This window comes from Zonotrichia leucophrys, chromosome 1A (genome assembly GCF_028769735.1).
Source record: "Zonotrichia leucophrys gambelii isolate GWCS_2022_RI chromosome 1A, RI_Zleu_2.0, whole genome shotgun sequence".
Lineage (NCBI taxonomy): Eukaryota > Metazoa > Chordata > Aves > Passeriformes > Passerellidae > Zonotrichia > Zonotrichia leucophrys.
In genome coordinates this window covers 72,569,831-72,589,056 of record NC_088170.1, presented here as the reverse complement: position 1 = coordinate 72,589,056, position 19,226 = coordinate 72,569,831, and the positions used below count along the sequence as shown (strand labels likewise).

Here is a 19,226-nt window from a genome sequence, read left to right as displayed (position 1 = left end):
GCAGGGGACACCAGTGTCACCTGGATACCCTCGGATTGTCACTGCCCAGAACCAGGAGACCTCTGAGGGCAACCACCCAGAGCTGGGAGACCCCAGAGTGTCACCGTCTGGAGCTGGGGACACCCCCAGGTATCTGCACCAAGCCAGGGAGACACCTGAGTGTCACCTCCCAGAGCTGGGGACACCCCCAGGTATCTGCACCCAGCCAGGGAGACACCTGAGTGTCACCTCCCAGAGCTGGGGAGTCCCCTGAGTGCCACCTCCCAGAGCCAGGGGACTCCCAAACACACCACACAGAGCTGGAGACCCCAAAGTGTCACTCCCAAAGTGTCACTGCCTGGATGCTGCAGACCCCCAGGTAAAACTGCCTCAAGCCAGGAAGACCCCTGAGTGTCACCACCCAGAGCCAGGGGACCCCTGAGTGTCACCACCCTGAGCCAGGGGACCCCTGAGTGTCACCACCCCGAGCCAGGGGACCCCTGAGTGTCACCACCCTGAGCCAGGGGACCCCTGAGTGTCACAGCCCAGAGCCAGGGGACCCCTGAGTGTCACCACCCTGAGCCAAGGGACCCTGGTGTCACTGCCCGGAGCCAGGGGACCCCTGGGTGTCACAGCCCAGAGCCAGGGGACCCCTGGTATCACTGCCCGGAGCCAGGGGACCCCTGGGTGTCACCACCCTGAGCCAAGGGACCCCTGGGTGTCACTGCCTGGAGCCAGGGGACCCCTGGGTGTCACCACCCGGGAGCCAGGGGACCCCTGGGTGTCACAGCCCGGAGCCAGGGGACCCCTGAGTGTCACCACCCTGAGCCAGGGGACCCCTGGGTGTCACAGCCCGGAGCCAGGGGACCCCTGGGTGTCACAGCCCAGAGCCAGGGGACCCCTGGGTGTCACAGCCCGGAGCCAGGGGACCCCTGGGTGTCACAGCCCGGAGCCAGGGGCGATCCCACAGCCCCAGCCCCCCGTTCCAGCCAGGCTGGGAGGGTCACCTGGGGTCGGGGCGTTCTGGGACTTGAAGAGGCCGACGACGCCCTTGCCGTGGAGGCCCCCGGAGCGCAGGAGCACGGCCTTGGTGCGGGAGTTCCTCCAGCACACCACGGGGAAGCGGCTCTGGCGGTAGCAGCGCGAGATCCGCTGGATGGTGTTGTCCTGGATGCTCTGCGGCACGATCAGCAGCCCGGGGTAGCTGGGGACACAAAGCCCGGCATGGCACGGCTCTCCTGAGCTGGCTCCCTCAGTGCTTTCATTAATCCTGAGCTCCACTTGGAGCCAGCACTGATCACCCTTCCCCACACTCCTGACTGCTCCTCGGATCATTAAATCACAGCTCTGAGTTGGGTAAAACCAACCCTGACAAGCTGCACTCAACAAAGCCCGAGGGAGTCAAAGGCTGGACACCTGGGAGCCAGAATTCATGGTCATTCAAGGACACAATGGGGTGACCAGGACTCATGGTCATCCAAGGACACAATGGAGTGACCAGGACTCATGGTCATCCAAGGACACAATGGAGTAAATGAAGACAAAGGAAACACTAACAAAGACACTTCAGTCTCAGTGCTGGAAACTTCCCATGTGGGAAAAACAGGACAAAAACACTGGAAAATTCACACTAACCATGAGAAGTGAGAAATCAATAATCAATAGAGGGCAGAACAGCGATTAATGACGAACATTGGGCAACTCAGAACCAACGAACGTTGGCTGAGAAAGTTGTGGGGCGCTGCAGGCTGGGATTGGGTTGGCCAAGGACAAGGCCATGCTGGCACCAGTTTTATTGATCCCGGTGGCTCTGGGTGTCCCGGTGCCAGCAGAAGGGATCAGCTGGGACGGGCAGGGATGGGCAGGGATGGATCCGTGCCCCGGCGGGCTCACCTGCGGCAGATGGCGTACATGCGGTTGACGGTGGAGATGCGGAAGGGCTCGTTCTTGGAGCGGGTCAGGCTGCTGCTCAGCGTGCCCAGCCCCAGGCGCTGGTAGTCCCGGCAGCAGGCGCGCTCCACCACGTGCGTCATGGTCATCTTCTCCGACGGCCTCATGGTGCTGCTGGGCGTCAGGGTGCTCCTGTCCAGCTCCTCGGACACTGCGGGGACACGGCGGGGCTGTGACACCTCGGCGCACACACACGGCGCCCCAGAGCAGCAGCAGGAGATGGATGGCTTGGAGCAATGTCCCACCCTGCTGCTGTCACCCGTCAGCCCCAGGACATTCTCCAGCCAGCCCAAGACCTCTCTCCATGCTGGGCTCTCTGCCACCAGCAGCCAAGGGCTGGGACAGCATTGGGAACCAGGAGATTCTCCCACCCTGCTCTCACCACAGGGACACCGGGACTTCTCCCAGGTGCCACTGCTCCCTGCCTCCCCAGGGACATTCCCAACCTGAGATCTCGTCCTCGTTGTCCTCGGGGAAGTGCTGGCTGCCCCGCTGCTCCCAGGCTGGAGGCGTGTACTTCTTGCGGGTCACGTACTGCCGGCCGATCGTCCTCTTGGCGTTCTTCACCAGGTTCTTGGACAGCGTCCTGGGCACACAGAGGGACAACGCTGTCACCCAGCAGCCAGAGCCAGGAGCAGCCCTCAGCCTGGACAGCCACTGTCACACGGGAGGGGACGGACCTGTCACCTGCCAGCACCTTGGCCCTGCAGGAGCCACGGCTGCTGCCATTCCCAAGGGATTTGGGGAGGTGGGGAGGTGGGATGGGGCTGTGCCCCAGGCTCTGGATCAGAGCTGCCACAGGCTGAGCTCTGGCTCATCGCAGGGGAGGAGGGCTCCGAATCACAGCAAGGGACAGGGATCCAGCACAGGGACAAGGGGATCCAGCACAGGGACAAGAGGATCTACTGGTGCCATGGAATCCATAGCAGGGACCTGGGGATCCATGGCAGGGCCATTGCCAGCCAAGCCTGGGCTCAGGGCTGCAGCCGGTGCTGCAGGACCATGTCCCCAAGTCACCCAGCACTGCAGGACAATGCTACCCAGTCATTCAGCACTGAAGGACTGTGTTACCAAGTCACCCAATGCTGCAGCAAAATGTCCCTGAGTCACCCAGTGCTGCAGGACCATGTCCTCAAGTCACCGAGCACTGCAGCACTGCATCCCCAAGTCACCCAGAACTGCATCCCTGAGACACCCTGTGCAAAATCAGTGTCCTCGAGTCACCCAGGGCAGGAATAATGCGTCCTCAAGTTACCCAGCACAGCAGGACAATGTGCCTGAGTCACCCAGCACTGCAGGGCCATGTCCCCAGATCACCCAGCACTGCAGCACTGTGTCCTTGTGCCACCCAGGCCACTGGAACCCCTCCTGTGGGACACCTCCTCAGGCAGGGGATGTCACTGCAACAAACTCCCAGTGTGACCTGTTCTTCCCAGTGTGACTGTGGGGCTGGGGACACTGCAGGACAGGGGACACTGCAGGACAGGGGACACCTGCAGCTCTTTGGGCTCCACAGCTCCCTGCCAGGAGGGCACAGCTGGGGGGTCGGGCTGTGCTCCAGGGAACAGGGACAGGAGCAGAGGGACAGGACAGAGGAACCTCAGGGGGATTTTGGGGAAATTCCTCCTGGGAAGGGCTGTGCAGCCCTGGCACAGGGGTGGGGTCCCCATCCCTGGGGGGGTTTAAGCGCTGTGGGGATGTGGCACCTGGGGACACGGGCAGTGCTGGGAATGGCCGCAGTCATTGTCCCACAGGGCTTTCCCAAGCCCAAGGATTCTCTGATCTCCAGTGACACAAACCCTGCACCAGGATGGGTCTGAGCAGGGAGGGCTCAGCTCCCCGTGTCCCCTCCCTGGTGGCTCTGCCGGAGCAGGGACAGGAGGGGGAGTCGCAGAGGATGAGGCACACCCAGGTGTGATCCCCCCTCCCGGCACAGGTACCTGAGTGAGGGGTTCTTCTCCTTGGCCTTGGGCTGCATGGCCTGCTTGGGGGACTGGCCCACGGTGAAGGCGAAGGTGCCGCGCACGTGCTGGGGGTAGCGCAGCTTGTGCAGGTGCTTCCGGAAGATCTCGGCGCTGTCCGAGGCCACCTCCTCGTCAAAGGCGATCTTCAGCAGCTGGGGAGGCACACGTGGGGGGCGACAGGGGGTCAGGCCAGGGACAGCCCTTCCCATGGAGCAGGGCAGGGCTTGGATCCACCCAGGAGCTCCCAGGGCACAGGCTGGACTGAGAGGCTGCCCTGCCTCTCCCTGCATTCCCATTCCCCTTTCCCCTGCCCCATTCCCCTTCCCCATTCCCTTTCCCCTGCCCCATTCCCCTTCCCCTGTCCCATTCCCTTTCCTGCTGGAGTCCCCACTCCTGCTCCTGGGTGTCCCTGAGCTCTCTCCCAGCACGGGGTCCCACCTGGAATGTGCAGGAGCGCAGCTGCAATCCCTCCTGGATGAACTGATCCGCCTGGGCCTGGATACTGATCTTCTTCTCTTTGGTCAGCGAGGCGATGGGGAAGGACCGGATCACCACCTGCTCCCCCACTGGATATAGGACAGGAAGGGGTCAGTTCCATCCCTGCCCCGGCCCCAGGCACAGCCAGGCCACCCCAGGCCACCCCTGGTGTCTGTCCCACCACAGACATGGGTCTGTGGGACACAGCAGCCAGAAACAACCAACCCCTGCTCCCCAGGGACCACTGACCAGGCCCTGCTCCCCAGGGACCACTGACCAACCAACCCCTGCTCCCCAGGGATCACTGACCAACCAACCCCTGCTCCTCAGGGATCACTGACCAACCAACCCCTGCTCCTCAGGGATCACTGACCAACCAACCCCTGCTCCTCAGGGATCACTGACCAGGCCCTGCTCCCCAGGGATCACTGACCAACCAACCCCTGCTCCCCAGGGATCACTGACCAACCAACCCCTGCTCCTCAGGGATCACTGACCAGGCCCTGCTCCTCAGGGATCACTGACCAACCAATCCATGCTCTTCAGGGATCACCAACCCTGATCCCCAGGGATCACCGATCAGCTCCCTGCTCCCCAGGGATCTCCAACCCCACTCTCCCTGCTCCCCAGGGATCACTGACCAACCAACCCCTGCTCCCCAGGGATCCCCAACCCTTCCCCCCTGCTCCCCAGGGATCCCTGACCAACCAAGCCCTTGACCTGCAGGGATCACTGACCAGCTCCCTCCTCCCCAACCATCCCCCTGATCCCCAGGGATCCCCAACCCTCTCCCCTGCCCCCAAGGACCCCCCCCTCTCCCGAGGCCGCAGCCCCTCACCCAGGGGGTCGGTGGGGGTTCCCTTGAAGATGATCCTGTAGGTGGTGAGGAACACGGCTCCCTCTGCGGGGAGCAGGGGGGGCCCCCCGATGCTGCCCCCGGCGCCCTCCTCGCGCCCGTCGGGCATCAGGTACACGCGGAGCCCCTCCATCACACACTCCTCCCCCAGCAGCAGGTTGGGCCGCAGCAGCTTTGGCTGGGGGAACAACGGGGGGCTCAGGCCCGGGGAAGGGTCTCACAGCCCCCCCCAGCTCTGCCCCCAGCCCAGCAGGGCATCCCTACCTTCTGGATGGGAGGAAGCCTCTTGCTCTCCCTGTGCACGGCGTCCAGGGTCTCGATGTGCATCTGCACGATGTCTGTGGGACAGGAGGTGAGTCCTGCCCTGCCCGAATCCCACCCTGCCCTGCCTGAATCCCACCCTGTCCTGCCTGAATCCCACCTGTCCTGCCCGAATCCCACCCTGTCCCTGCCCGAATCCCACCTGCCCTGCCTGAATCCCACCCTGCCATGCCTGAATCCCACCTGCCCTGCCCAAATCCCACCCTGTCCTGCCCGAATCCCACCTGCCCTGCCTGAATCCCACCCTGTCCTGCCCGAATCCCACCTACCCTGCCTGAATCCCACCTGCCCTGCCTGAATCCCACCCTGCCCTGCCCGAATCCCACCCTGTCCTGCCCGAATCCCACCTGTCCCTGCCTGAATCCCACCCTGCCCTGCCTGAATCCCACCTGTCCCTGCCCGAATCCCACCTGCCCCTGCCTGAATCCCACCCTGTCCCTGCCCAAATCCCACCTGTCCTGCCTGAATCCCACCCTGCCATGCCTGAATCCCACCCTGTCCTGCCTGAATCCCACCTGTCCTGCCTGAAGCCCACCCTGCCCTGCCCAAATCCCACCCTGTCCCAGGCCGAATCCCACCTACCCTGCCGGAATTCCACCCTGTCCTTGCCCAAATCCTACCTGCCCTGTCCAAATCCCACCCTGTCCCTGCCCAAATCCCATCCTATCTTACCCAAATCCTGCCCTCTCTTACCTGAATCCCACCCTGCCCAAATCCACCCTGCCCTATCCAAATCCCGCCCTGCCCTTCCCAAACCCCACCCTGCCCTCTCCCGCTGCTCCTGCAGGGCCAGCCCGGTGTCCTCACCCGGGATCATGACGTGCAGCCCCTTGAGGTGCTCGTTGGTGACGCCGCTCTCGGTGCACACCTTGTCCACGAAGCGGTTGATGAACCTCACCACGGAGTTGGCCACGTCCGAGCTCTCGGCGTCCTCGAAGCCGCTCTCGGTGTCGTAGCTCTCGGCCACGCTGCCCGCGATGCTTCCCGAGGGAAACGGGGAGGGGTCAGCCCGGGACAGCCCCGGCCAGGGACCACTCCCTGCACGGACCCAGGAGAGCTCCCACTCCTCATAAGGTCCCAGGAGAGCTCCCAGGGCTGACACAGACCCAGGAGAGCTCCCACTCGTGACAGAAATGCAGGAAAGCTCTTACTCCTGGAAAAAGCCAGGAGAGCTCCCACTCCTGACAGGAACACAGGAAAGTTCCTACTCCTGATATGATCCCAGGAGAGCTCCTATGGCTGACACAGACCAGGAGAACTCCCAGTACTGATACAAACCAGGAGAGCTCCCACTCCTTATAGGAACACAGAAAAGTTCCTACTCCTGATATGATCCCAGGAGAGCTCCCACTCCTGATAGGAACACAGGGAAGTTCCTACTCCTGATATGATCCCAGGAGAGCTCCTATGGCTGACACAGACCCAGGAGAGCTCCCACTCCTCATAAGAACACAGTACAGTTCCTACTCCTGATATCCCAGGAGAGCTCCCACTCCTCATAGGAACATCGGAGAGTTCCTACTCCTGATATGATCCCAGGAGAGCTCCCACTCCTCATAGGAACATCGGAGAGTTCCTACTCCTGATATGATCCCAGGAGAGCTCCCACTCCTCATAGGAACACAGGGGAGTTCCTACTCCTGTGTTAGCAGTAGGAGATAGCAGGAGAACTCCCTCCCACTCCTGACAGAGGCCCTGGAAAGCTCCCTCCCATTCCTGCCAAGAGTCCAAGACTGTTCCCACTCCCAGCATGGACCCAGCAGAGCTCCCACTCCTAGAAACCCCCCTGGACACCACAGCATGCCTCAATCCTGACATAACCCTGGAATCCCAGCACGGCTGGGACTGGAAAGAACCCTCAGAGGGGTCCAAGCCCCACAGGGAGCAGGGCCACCTTTCCCTGGCAGCAGCCTGTCCCCAGCTCGGGTCACGGCGCTGTCCCCACACCTGTTGGTGACGAAGCTGTTGCTGACGCTCTCCACGTCGCCCAGGCCGGAGCTGCGCAGCAGGCGGTTCTTGCTGGTGTCCAGGGGCAGCAGCAGGTAGCTCATCCTGTTGGCGTAGTGGATGGCCTGGCTGAACACCGTGCTCTCCTCCTTCTGGATCAGCTCCTGCTGCTTCTCCCGGCTCATGGTGGGCCACAGCCGCAGCTGCTCCGACGCGATCTCCAGCGCAGACTTGGCCTCCTGCGGCTCCTCCGCGCTCTCCTGGGCCAGGGGAGGGATGGGCTGTGTGCATGGGCACACCCACAGGGATCTCCCACAACTGGGGCTCTCCTGGGCCAGGGGAGGGATGGGCTGTGTGCATGGGCACACCCACAGGGATCTCCCACAACTGGGGCTCTCCTGGGCCAGGGGAGGGATGGGCTGTGTGCATGGGTACACCCACAGGGATCTCCCACAACTGGGGCGCAGCCCCTCGGCCTCAGCTGAGCAGCCTGCCCAGAACTGGCAGCTGGGCTGGGACTGCCAGAGCAGCTGGGGCTGCCCCTGATCCCTGGAATGCCCAAGGCCAGGCTGGGCACTGGGGCTGGAGCAGCCTGGGACAGGGGGTGGTGTCCCTGCCACGGCAGGGGTGGCACTGGAGGGCTTTGAGGTCCCTTCCCACCCAACCCATTCCAGGATTCTGTAACTCCATGATGAGCCCCAGCCCTTTGGGAAGAGCTCTCCTGGGCCAGGCTCTCACCTGCTCTGTGTGGTTCTCCTCAGCACTGTCCAGGTAGAGGGCCCGGATGTGGTTCTGGACGTCGCAGTAGAACATGGCCTCCCAGAACTGGATGTTGGTCCACACCACGTGCTCCTGCACACAGCTGTAGGCAAACTGGGTGATGCCAGGGCTCAGTTTCTGTGGAAGGAGGTGGAAAAGATCCATCTGCACACAGCCTTGGTGCTGAGCTCTCCACTCGGGTGTCCCTGCTCCTCCAGCCAGCCACTGGGAAAGCCCTGGGCAGGCAGGAGGGATGTCTGCACCAGAGCTCCTCCAGCATTCCCTGAAAATTCTCTTGCTCAGAGCCCACCCAGAGGTTCATCCCAGCCCAGCCTGACCATGGGATTGAGCTGGCATTCCAGAGCAGCCCCTTCCCACAGGTGTTCCAGCCTCCCTGTGAGCCTCGGGCCAGTCTGGGCTGGGTGGAACGTTCTGGGCAGGAGCCACAGGCTGACAAGCCCTGATGGGACCCCCCTGCAGCCTCTGTCCCCGGGGGGATCCTGAGGGCTGCGGGGCGGGGAGCCTGCGGTCACTCACCCTGCAGAAGGCGGTGACCAGCGGCAGCAGGGCGGCGGCGATGCCGTGCTCGTCCATGGCCGTGCAGTCCTGGGGAAGGAGCAGGGGTGACCAGGGGACACTCCAGGGCTGACCCCTGCCGTGTCCCACGGGAAGAAGGAGCCCCCCAGCCCTGCCCTACCTGGAGACAGCAGTTCATCATGCGGATGACGAAGTCGAACTGCTGGTGGTCCAGCACGGCACGGTTCTGCTGCACGTGCAGGTGCAGCTCCTGGGTCAGGCAGTGCCGGGCAGCCCGGCCCTTCATGGCACGGAGCACGGCTGGGAACAGCTGTGGGAGAGGGGTTTGTGGGGTGGGATGGGCCCGGACAGCCCTGCTCCCACACAGTGCCCACCCCAGTGCCAGGGCATGCACTCGGACATGGAGACAAAGCAGGGCAGAATTCCAGGACACGGCCATGGAGGAGGAGGAGGAGCCCAGGGGCAGCAGGACATGGAGCAATGGAGTTGGGCTGGTGTGGAGCCACCAGCCAAAATCCCAGGAACACCAGCAGGGGACAAGTCACGGGTCAGTGGTGGCCACAGCAGTGCTGGGGAATGGTGGGACTTGATGGTCCCAGAGGGACTGCCAATCCAAATGGCTCCATGGGCTGTTACTGAGGTGGGAGTGGGGCTGTGCTCCCAGGGAACAGGGACAGCAGGAGATGCAGCAGATTCAAACTGGGCCAGGGAAGGCTCAGGGGGGACATCAGAAAGAATTTCCCCACAGAAAGGCTGGTCAGGCACTGTCACAGCTATCCAGGGAGGTTTGGAGTCCCCATCCCTGGAGGGATTTCAAGGATATATGTGGATGTGGCACTTGGGGACATGGTCAGCAGTGGCCTTGGCAGTGTTGTGGATGGTTGGACCCAATGGGCTCAGAGGGATTTTCCAACCTCAGTAACTCTGTGATTCCACAACTTTCTGACCCTAAGTCAACCAGCAGGACAGGAATGTCCTCTCCATCCACAGAGGACACCGACCCCCATCCGCAGCCCCCCTCACCTTTTTGGCCTCCAGCATCTTGTTCTCGAAGACGTAGGAGATGCAGTTCCTGACCACCTCCAGGCGCCGGGCGCTGTTGGCCAGGGCGTTCCCGTTGCGCTCCAGGATGGCAGCTGGGTGGAACAGATCCCGTCACTCTGGGTGGGGCTGGCACCCGGGGGGACACCGTGTCCCCCTGCTCTGAGAGACCACGGGGCCTCCATGGGCCTTGGGGGAGCTGAGAACCCCAAGGGGGTTGGAACTGCTGTTTCTCCATGTTTTACTCCTGTGCTGTGACCCAGAACAGGGTCCACTGTGTCCCACATACCCATGGGGTGTTCCAAGGGCACCAACAGCCCCCCAGCGCAGGGTCCCCTGTGCCCCACACACCAATGGGGGTCCTGAGGGCACCATGGCCTCCAGCAGCCCCCAGGACAGGCTCCCCTGTGCCCCATGTACCAATGGGGGTCCCGAGGGCACCATGGCCTCCAGCAGCCCCCAGGACAGGCTCCCCTGTGCCCCATGTACCAATAGGGGGTCCCGAGGGCACCATGGCCTCCAGCAGCCCCCCAAAGCAGGGTCCCCCATGCTCCACACACCAATGGGGGTCCTGAGGGCACCATGGCCTCCCACAGCCCCCAGGACAGGCTCCCCTGTGCCCCATGTACCAATAGGGGGTCCCAAGGGCACCATGGCCTCCCAACAGCCCCCAGGACAGGCTCCCCTGTGCCCCATGTATCAATGGGGGTCCTGAGGGCACCATGGCCTCCAGCAGCCCCCCAAAGCAGGGTACCCCATGCCCCACACACCAATGGGGGTCCTGAGGGCACCATGGCCTCCAGCAGCCCCCCAAAGCAGGGTACCCCATGCCCCACACACCAATGGGGGTCCCGAGGGCACCATGGCCTCCAGCAGCCCCCAGGACAGGCTCCCTTGTGCCCCATGTACCAATGGGGGTCCCGAGGGCTCCAGCAGGCCCCCAAAGCAGGATCCCCCCCACCCCACATACCGATGGGGGGTCCCGAGGGCACCATGCACTTCTTCTCAGCCTTGACAGCAGGTGGGGCTGTCTGCAGCTTGGCCGTGGCCTGGTCGATGATCCACTGCACGGTGCCCTCGTCCAGGTGCGGGAAGGGCTTCTGGTGCAGGCGCAGGTGGCAGCCCTCGGTGGGCTTCTGCACCTTGTGCATGGTCACTGCAGGGTACGGGTTCTCCTGCGTGGGGACAGCTCCTGCTCAGCCCTGAGGTCACCCACAGCGTGTCCCCTCCCGGACAGCAGCCCCCTGCCCCCTGCTCCCAGCTGGAAGCTGCAGGACCCAGGATCTGCTCCCCCAGCCCCCAGGGATGCACAGCTGTGGCACGGCCATGAGCCAAGTGCCAGCAGGAGCTCCAGCCCAGCCAGCCGAGGCTCCTGCCTTCAGGTGCTGCTGGAAACCTCCAGCTGGGCCAGGGAGGCTCAGGTTGGATATCAGCAGGAATCTCCTCCTGGAAAGGGCGCTCAGGCCTTGGAAGGGGCTGCCCAGTCCCCATCCCTGGAGGTGTCAAAGGAATTCCCAGAGGTGGCACTCAGGGCTCTGGGCTGGGGACAAGGTGGACACTGGGCACAGCTTGGACTGCATAGCCCTGGGGGTCTTTTCCAACCTCTGTGATTCTGGGATTCTATGATCCTATAAAATCAGGACCTCTGGGCACATGAGGATGTGCCTGACCACCCATGACAGCACAAGGAGGGACAGGAACTATTACCAGGAGCTTATGGAGGGAGGACAGAGTGACCAGGACTGCACCCAGGCTCTCCCTGCCCCGTATCCCCCAGCACATCCCCACTCCTGCCCGGGGGCTCCAGGACTCACATTTTTGTAGAGTTTCTCTGCCAGCTCCTTGATGTGCCTCAGGATTTTCTGTTTGTTCCCCTCCTCTGCCTTCATGCGCTTCACCTCGTAGGCCACGAGCTGGGGAGGACAGGACAGGAATGGGGTGACAGGGACAGCTCCAGGGCCTCTCCCAAACCTGGGGCCATGGCAGGTCCTGCTCAGACCCTGCAGATCCCACTCAACCCCACAGATCCCACTCAGGCCCCACAGATCCCCCTCAGCCCTCACAGATCCCACTCAGGCCCTGCAAATCCCACTCAGGCCATGGCAGATCCTGCTCAGACCCCGCAGATCTCACTCAGGCCACACATGTCCTGCACAGGCCCTGCAGACCCCGCTCAGCCCCACAGATCCCGCTCAGCCCCACAGATCCCCCTCAGCCCCACAGATCCCGCTCAGCCCCACAGATCCCCCTCAGCCCCACAGATCCCCCTCAGCCCCCACAGATCCCCCTCAGCCCCCACAGATCCCCCTCAGCCCCACAGATCCCCCTCAGCCCCCACAGATCCCGCTCAGCCCCACAGATCCCGCTCAGCCCCACAGATCCCGCTCAGCCCCCACAGATCCCCCTCAGCCCCACAGATCCCCCTCAGCCCCCACAGATCTCCCTCAGCCCCCACAGATCTCCCTCAGCCCCACAGATCCCCCTCAGCCCCACAGATCCCCTCAGCCCCACAGATCCCCTCAGCCCCCACAGATCCCACTCAGGCCCCACAGATCCCACTCAACCCCACAGATCCCCCTCAGCCCCACACATCCCCCTCAGCCCCCACAGATCCCCCTCAGCCCCCACAGATCCCACCCAGCCCCACAGATCTCCCTCAGCCCCCCAGATCCCCCTCAGCCCCACAGATCCCCCTCAGCCCCATAGACCTCGCTCAGCCCCACAGATCCCCCTCAGCCCCACAGATCCCCCTCAGCCCTGCAGATCCCCCTCAGCCCTGCAGATCCCGCTCAGCCCCACAGATCCCGCTCAGCCCCGCAGATCCCGCTCAGCCCCACAGATCCCCCTCAGCCCAGCAGATCCCGCTCAGCCCCACAGATCCCCCTCAGCCCCACAGATCCCGCTCAGGCCACACATGTCCTGCACAGGCCCTGCAGACCCCACTCAGACCCTGCAGACCCGCTCAGCCCCACAGATCCCCCTCAGCCCCACAGATCCCGGGCTGTGGGAAGGGAGCTGCCCCAAGGCCCCACCTCATCAAACAGGTCGATGGGGCGGTAGGGAGCCCCGCGCTCGGTGACAAAGCCAGCGAAGGCCATCCCCTCCAGCACCTTGGTGAGGAAATCATCCTCCGTGAGCCCCCGCTGGCCCAGGAACGCCGCCTGCAAGGGAACGGCAGTGCCATCAGCACAGCGGTGACACCAAGCCGTGGGGGGCACCTGGGACGGTGCCACCTCCTTCCTCAGGGACAGGGTTGGCATGGAAACCTGAGCCTCTGGCCCATGGCAGCAGGACAAGGGGCAAGGGAAGGGCTCTGGTGTCACCTTGGCATGCAGAGGCAGGACACAGGGATATGGGGGCAGAGGGACTCTGGGACACAGGGGCACAGGAATACAGGGACAGAGGGATACGGGGCCATAGGGACACAGGGACACGAAGCCAGGGGGACTCTGGGACATAGGGGCACAGGGACATGGGAATACAGGGACACAGGGCTACAAGGCCTGAGGTACTCAGGGACATAAGACCAGAAGGATTCAGGGACACAGGGACAGAGAGGCACAGGAACACAAGGCCAGAGGTACTCAGGAACACAGAGGCACAGGAACACAAGGCCAGAGGGATTCAAGGCCAGAGGGACTCAGGGCCAGAGGACTGCAGGTGGTCCCTCAGCAGTGCCAAGATCTCCCCAAACACCCAGCTGCAGGCCTGGCTCCCTCCTGGCTGAGCCCTGCAGGAACACCCAGGCAGGGAGGGAAGCGCTGCTGCCCCAGGAGACCTCGGCGCGCTCCAGGACAAACACGGGATGCAGGTGGGCTGGCAGGGGTGCAGGGGAGGTCACTGCCTGGAAAGGCAGGGTGTTTCCTGCTCTCAGCTGTCCCAGCCCGGCCTGGGTGAGGCCCTCACCTTGTGGAAGCGGATGACGGGCTCGGGGTGGATGCGGATGATGTGCAGGCACCAGCGGTAGCCCTGCAGCAGCTGAGCAAACAGGCGCAGGAACACGGCCCGGATCTCCTTGTCCTGCAACAGGGAAGCACAGCCCGGGCTGGGGGGGCTCAGGGTGTGGACAGGGCAGCTCCTGGGGCAGGGATTTCCCCCCAGGATGGGATCAGCCCCGGGGTGAGGGCAGGGAATGCAGCTGAGATTCCAGGGAAAGGGGGCACGGGATTCACTGCTCTGGCCCCTAGAGCTGCACAGGGAGGAGAGGGAGCTCTCCAGCTCTGGGAATGCTGCAAGCCCAAACATTCCCTGTCTGCTCCAGCCTGGCTGTGAATCTGGAGAACAAGGCACTGCAGGATCCAGCCACGGCTTGGAACAGTGGCCTTGGATGGACAAGGGGCTGGAATGGTGTGTGAGAGCCAGGATGGCCCTGGAAAACAGCCCCTGCTGAGGGTCCCTCTCCTCCTGCCTGGGGTATCCCTGGGGAACAGCCCCTGCTGAGGGTCCCTCTCCTCCTGCCTGGAGTATCCCTGGGGAACAGCCCCTCACCCAGGGGAACAGCCCCTCACCCAGGGACCCTCTCCCTCCCACCACTCACCTGCATCTTGAGGGAAGAGGCGGAGATGGTGGAAGGGGGGAAGGCGAGGTCGGCCACCTCCAGCTCCGGGTCCAGGACCTGCCCAGGGAGGACACTCAGCTCAGGCCCCATCCTGGCTGGAGAAGCCAAGGACATTTCCCCAGAGACCCCACAGCCCCTGTGGAAAAGGTCTGAGGGGCTTGGGGACAAACCATGGGGGATCAGGAATGCTCTGCTGGCCTGACCCTGCCCTGGGAAGCACGGCTGGCACTGGGATCCCAGGGAAGGGGGAGCCCCTCCTGCTCTGCCAGGGAGACCTTCACCCCCCCGTGCCCCCAGGAGGAGCAGGAGCTGCTCCAGCAGCGCCTTGGGAACACAGGAGCAGCCAGGCCACAGCTGCTTCCTGCCCTGGGCTGGGAGCCAGCACCACATTCCCAGAAACCTCTGCCAAAGAACCCCCCCGGCACTGCGGGACATCAGAGGGCACTGGGCTGGGAATGGCCATGGGACGGGGGCAGCAGCACCCCAGGGCAGCAATCACAGAGGAAGGAACCCCTGCTGACCACTCCCAGCTCCCATGGAAATGTGTGCCATTCCCAGGGCGCTGGCCAGACGCCATTGGATCAGGAATGGTCCTGTGACAGGACCCCAAGGCATGGGCAGGACCCCAAAGGTGTGGACACAGCCCCAAAGGCATGGGCAGGACCCCAAAGGCGTGGACACAGCCCCAAAGGCATGGGCAGGACCCCAAAGGTGTGGACCCAGCCCCAAAGGCATGGGCAGGATCTCAAAGGCATGGGCAGGACTCCAAGGTATAGACAGGACCCCAAAGGCATGGGCAGGACCCCAAAGGCATGAGCAGGACCCCAAGGTAGGAATCCTGTTCACAGAGGAGCCCTGGCTCCCCTCCCAGCTCTCTGGCCACGTGTGTCATTGCCAGGGCATGGTGCTGGCACCCCGGGGATGCCGTGGGGAACAGGAATGCCCTGGCACTCACCATGGACAGCGCTTCCCGTGTCTGCTGGAGCAGGGGCTCGGGCAGCAGCGAGATGTGCACGCACTCCGGGACGTTGACGGTGCCGCCGTCCAGGTCCGCGATCACCACGTCCAGCTGGGAGGGGACAGAGTGGGACACAGCCCCACCTCCCACCCCACACCCCAACCCCACAGCTGATGGGGAGCTACCCAGGTGAGCTGGCTCAGGAAAGGGCTGGGAGGGGGCTCTGGCTCCTCCCCACCTTCCCTGAGTGCTCAGCAGTTCCATCCTGTCCATCCAAGGACACACTGGGATCCCACACTGGGGGGACAGGGGGACACCTGGCGGGAGAGGGACCCAGCCATTCCCATGTGACCCAGCCATCCCCATGTGACCCAGCCCCCCTGGCTCCTGTGGGACACCTGGATGCATCCCGGGCTGAGCACACACAGCCCGTGGCCCTGGGCACGCTCAGGACGGATGGAGCTGTCACCCGAGCTGTGACACCCACGCTGCCCGTCCCCAGCCCCTGGCCCCAGGGCAGGGAACGTGGCCTCTCACCAGCTCCTGGGTCTCCGACTGGAAGATGGAGTGCACGCCGATGATGAAGGGGGTGGGGGTGCTCAGCACCTCCAGGAGCTGGGCGGGCAGGATGGGCACGTAGGTGAAACTGCAACCAGAAACAGCCTCAAAACCAGCCCCAAACACAGCCCCACTGCAGCCAGGCCAGCCCTGCCCCACACCCCAGCCCTGTCCTGGCACAGCCAGACACCATCCTGGCTCTGGAGCCGTGTCCAGGGTGCCCCTGGCACCCCCAGCCCCTCGGGCACACACGGCTCCCAAAGGCTGTGGCTGCCCCGTCCCTGAGAATGCCCTGGGAGGGACTGGGGACAAGGCCTGCAGGGACAGCACCCAGGGAATGGCTCCCACTGCCAGAGGGCAGCCATGGGTGGCATCTTGGCAATGAGCAATTCCTGCCTGGGCTGGCATTGCCAGAGCAGCTGGGGCTGCCCCTGATCCCTGCAGTGCCCAAGGCCAGGCTGGGCACTGGGGCTGGAGCAGCCTGGCACAGTGGGAGGTGTCCCTGCCATGGCAGGGGTGGCACTGCAGGGGCTCTGGGGTCCCTTCCAATCCAAATTATCCTGGGATTTCATGATTTCATTATAAGATCCCTGTCTGGTCTTGGGGTTGTAATCAAAGTGTGACCAAGGAAAGGGTTTCCAGCAGAGCCACTAACTCCAACAGAAGAATTTCAGGAAAAATTCCCCATGGAAAGGGGGTCAGGCCTTGGCTGGGGCTGCCCAGGGAGCTTTGGAGTGCCCATCCCTGGAGGTGTCCAAGGAATTCCTGGAGGTGGCACTCAGTGCTCTGGGCTGGGGACAAGGAGGGGATTGGGAACACCTTGGACTCAGTGACCCTGGAGGGCTCTTCCAAGCTCAGGGATTCCATAATTCTGTGAAAAGGAAGGTTCCTCTGGGACACCAACAGCCTCCCTGTGGCCTGGGGAGACAGGAGCTGGCCAGGAAGCTCTGTCCCAGCCCGGCCCTGGCAGAGCTGCCAGGAGCCCCAGGGCTGCCAGGGCTGTGTTCCCACTCCCTGTGGGACATTCCCAGCTCCCAGGGTGAGCGGGGCTCCAGCCATCCCACAGGAGTCACCACGGGGGCTTGGCCACCACCAGCACAGCCACTGCTGGGAACACCTCACTGCTGCTCATGGAACCATGGAATCTCCTGGGTGGGAAGGGCCCCCAGGGATCACAGATCCAGCTCCTGGCCCTGCACAGACACCCCAACAGTCCCAGCCTGTGCATCCCTGGCACGCTGTGCAAGCACTCCTGGAGCTCTGGGGCTGTGCCCGTTCCCTGGGGAGCCTGGGCAGTGCCAGCACCCTCTGGAATAGAGCCTGTCCTGATGTCCATGCTATCCCTGCCCTGGCACAGCTCCAGCTGTTCCCTGGGTCCTGTCCCTGCTCAGCAGGAAGGACAGAACATTTCCCAGCACTGCCTCCAGTGCCAGAGCCCGATTTGCCTGGGAGAAGAGGGAGGCAGGGCTGGGAGATTCCCAGTTATTCCCCAGACCCTGGGAGGCACCGAGGGTGGCACAGCTGGAGGCTCGGGGACCCTCACCTGTACTTGAGGGGGAACATGAGAGCCAGGAGGGCCCGGCAGGCGTCCGTCAGCCTCTGGTAGCTGCTGGAGAGGAACAGGATCTTGTGCTCGGTCAGCGCCGCGCAGAACAGGAACAGCACGTTGGTGATGCCTGGGCAGGGCACAGCAGGGGCTCAGGAACTGGGGGGCTCCCTCTGACACCCCTCAGAGACCCCTGATCCCCCCCATCCCTGCATCCTGCCAGGGGAGGAGCCCAGCATCCCCCAGAGAGCCACTCGTGGTTTGGGGTCACTGCCGGGTGTGCTCCCCCTTCCCAGACAGCTCTGTCCCTCCTGGGGGCTGGTGGCCTTCCCTGGGGGCACAGGATGGCCTTTCCTTGGGGACACAAGGCCAGTGGCAGCCCTGGGCTGCTCCTCCAGACCCCAGCCCCAGTCCCAGGGATGGCACAGCAGGGCCAAGAGGCTCAGCTGGGACAGAGCTCAGAGCCACATGCAGGATATGACACACAGGAGGTGACCCATGGGAGGTGACCCATGGGAGGCGACCACAGATATGTGACCCGCAGGGATGTGACCCATGGGGGGTGACCCACAGGGAGGTGACCCACAGGGAGGTGACCCATGGGAGGTGACCCACAGGGATGTGACCCATGGGAGGTGACCACAGGAGGTGACCCACAGGGAGGTGACCCGCAGGGAGGTGACCCATGGGAGGTGACCCATGGGAGGTGACCACAGGAAGTGACCACAGGAGGTGACCCGCAGGGAGGTGACCCATGGGAGGTGACCCACAGGAGGTGACCCACAGGGAGGTGACCCCAGGGACCCCAGGTGCCACGGGGACAGGGTGGGGACACGTCTCACCGAGCTGGCGGAAGAGCAGGGCCACGCTGCAGCTGCTGACAGGCAGTGAGTCATTGATGGGGGTCTGGATCACCTGCCTGTCCCCCGCTCCCAGAGAGATGGTCCTCTGCAAGGCAACACACACCTGGTCACCAGGGCCACCCAGAGAGGGACAGGGCCAGGGCAGGGGCAGCCAGACCCCCCCGGGCACAGGGGCAGGGCCACCCTGCCCCAGCACAACCCCCGTCTGCTGCGGGAAGAGGGAAAGGGAAAGAGAAAGAGGAAAAAGAAAAGGAAAAGAGAGAAGATGCTGCCACAGCACCCGCTGGGTGCTTGGCTGGGTCCCTGGGCTGAGGGAAGGAGGGCACCACCTGCAACATCCCCAGCCAGTGCCAACAGTGCCCCAACAGCCCCAAGATCCATGTGCAGATGTGGGACACAATGGCTCTCCAGGACATGAGGGGTCCCCAGAACTCAGGGAGTCTCCAGGCCACGAGGGCTCCCCAGGGCTCCCCAGGATCTGAGGGATCTCCAGGACACGAAGGCTTTCTGGGATTCAAAACCTCTCCAGGATAAGAGGGCCCCCCAGGATTCAAAGGCTCCCCAGGACTCAAGGGGAATTCAAGCCTCTCCCAGGCCCTTGGAGCCAAGGGAGCAGCTCCCCTGTCCCAGCCTGGCTGTGCCCAGGAGCAGCCCCAGCTCCATGGCCTCTCCAGTGGAAGGAATATCCTGGAAATATCCTGAGGAACACCCAGAGGAATATCCTGGAAATATCCTGAGAACACCAGAGAATATCTGGATATCCTGAGGACACCCAGGAATATCCTGGAAATATCCTGAGGAATACCCAGAGGAATATCCTGGAAATATCCTGAGGAACACCCAGAGGAATATCCTGGAAATATCCTGGGGGAAGGGATGGACACCCTGGGCACAGGATGGGTGCTTCTTCCC

At 63.4% G+C, this 19,226-nt stretch overlaps 1 protein-coding gene across 6 annotated transcripts in view; it reads right to left on the bottom strand.

Annotated features, from left to right (window-relative positions):
* The window catches only part of SBF1 (SET binding factor 1), a 72,479-nt gene that overhangs the window by 8,032 nt on the left and 45,221 nt on the right, over positions 1-19,226 (bottom strand). For all 6 annotated transcript variants that reach the window (XM_064703135.1, XM_064703137.1, XM_064703138.1 and 3 more), the window contains 22 exons: positions 18,294-18,399; positions 17,449-17,581; positions 15,885-15,993; positions 15,345-15,458; positions 14,369-14,446; positions 13,738-13,851; positions 12,864-12,992; positions 11,646-11,744; positions 10,802-11,006; positions 9,814-9,926; positions 8,951-9,100; positions 8,791-8,859; positions 8,233-8,391; positions 7,495-7,754; positions 6,355-6,527; positions 5,491-5,564; positions 5,209-5,404; positions 4,332-4,459; positions 3,870-4,045; positions 2,376-2,515; positions 1,873-2,080; positions 987-1,183 (listed from right to left, as the gene is read on the bottom strand). In XM_064703135.1, coding sequence (XP_064559205.1) covers positions 987-1,183; positions 1,873-2,080; positions 2,376-2,515; positions 3,870-4,045; positions 4,332-4,459; positions 5,209-5,404; positions 5,491-5,564; positions 6,355-6,527; positions 7,495-7,754; positions 8,233-8,391; positions 8,791-8,859; positions 8,951-9,100; positions 9,814-9,926; positions 10,802-11,006; positions 11,646-11,744; positions 12,864-12,992; positions 13,738-13,851; positions 14,369-14,446; positions 15,345-15,458; positions 15,885-15,993; positions 17,449-17,581; positions 18,294-18,399 — 3,130 coding nt within the window. The remainder of the gene's footprint in view (positions 1-986; positions 1,184-1,872; positions 2,081-2,375; positions 2,516-3,869; positions 4,046-4,331; positions 4,460-5,208; positions 5,405-5,490; positions 5,565-6,354; positions 6,528-7,494; positions 7,755-8,232; positions 8,392-8,790; positions 8,860-8,950; positions 9,101-9,813; positions 9,927-10,801; positions 11,007-11,645; positions 11,745-12,863; positions 12,993-13,737; positions 13,852-14,368; positions 14,447-15,344; positions 15,459-15,884; positions 15,994-17,448; positions 17,582-18,293; positions 18,400-19,226) is intronic.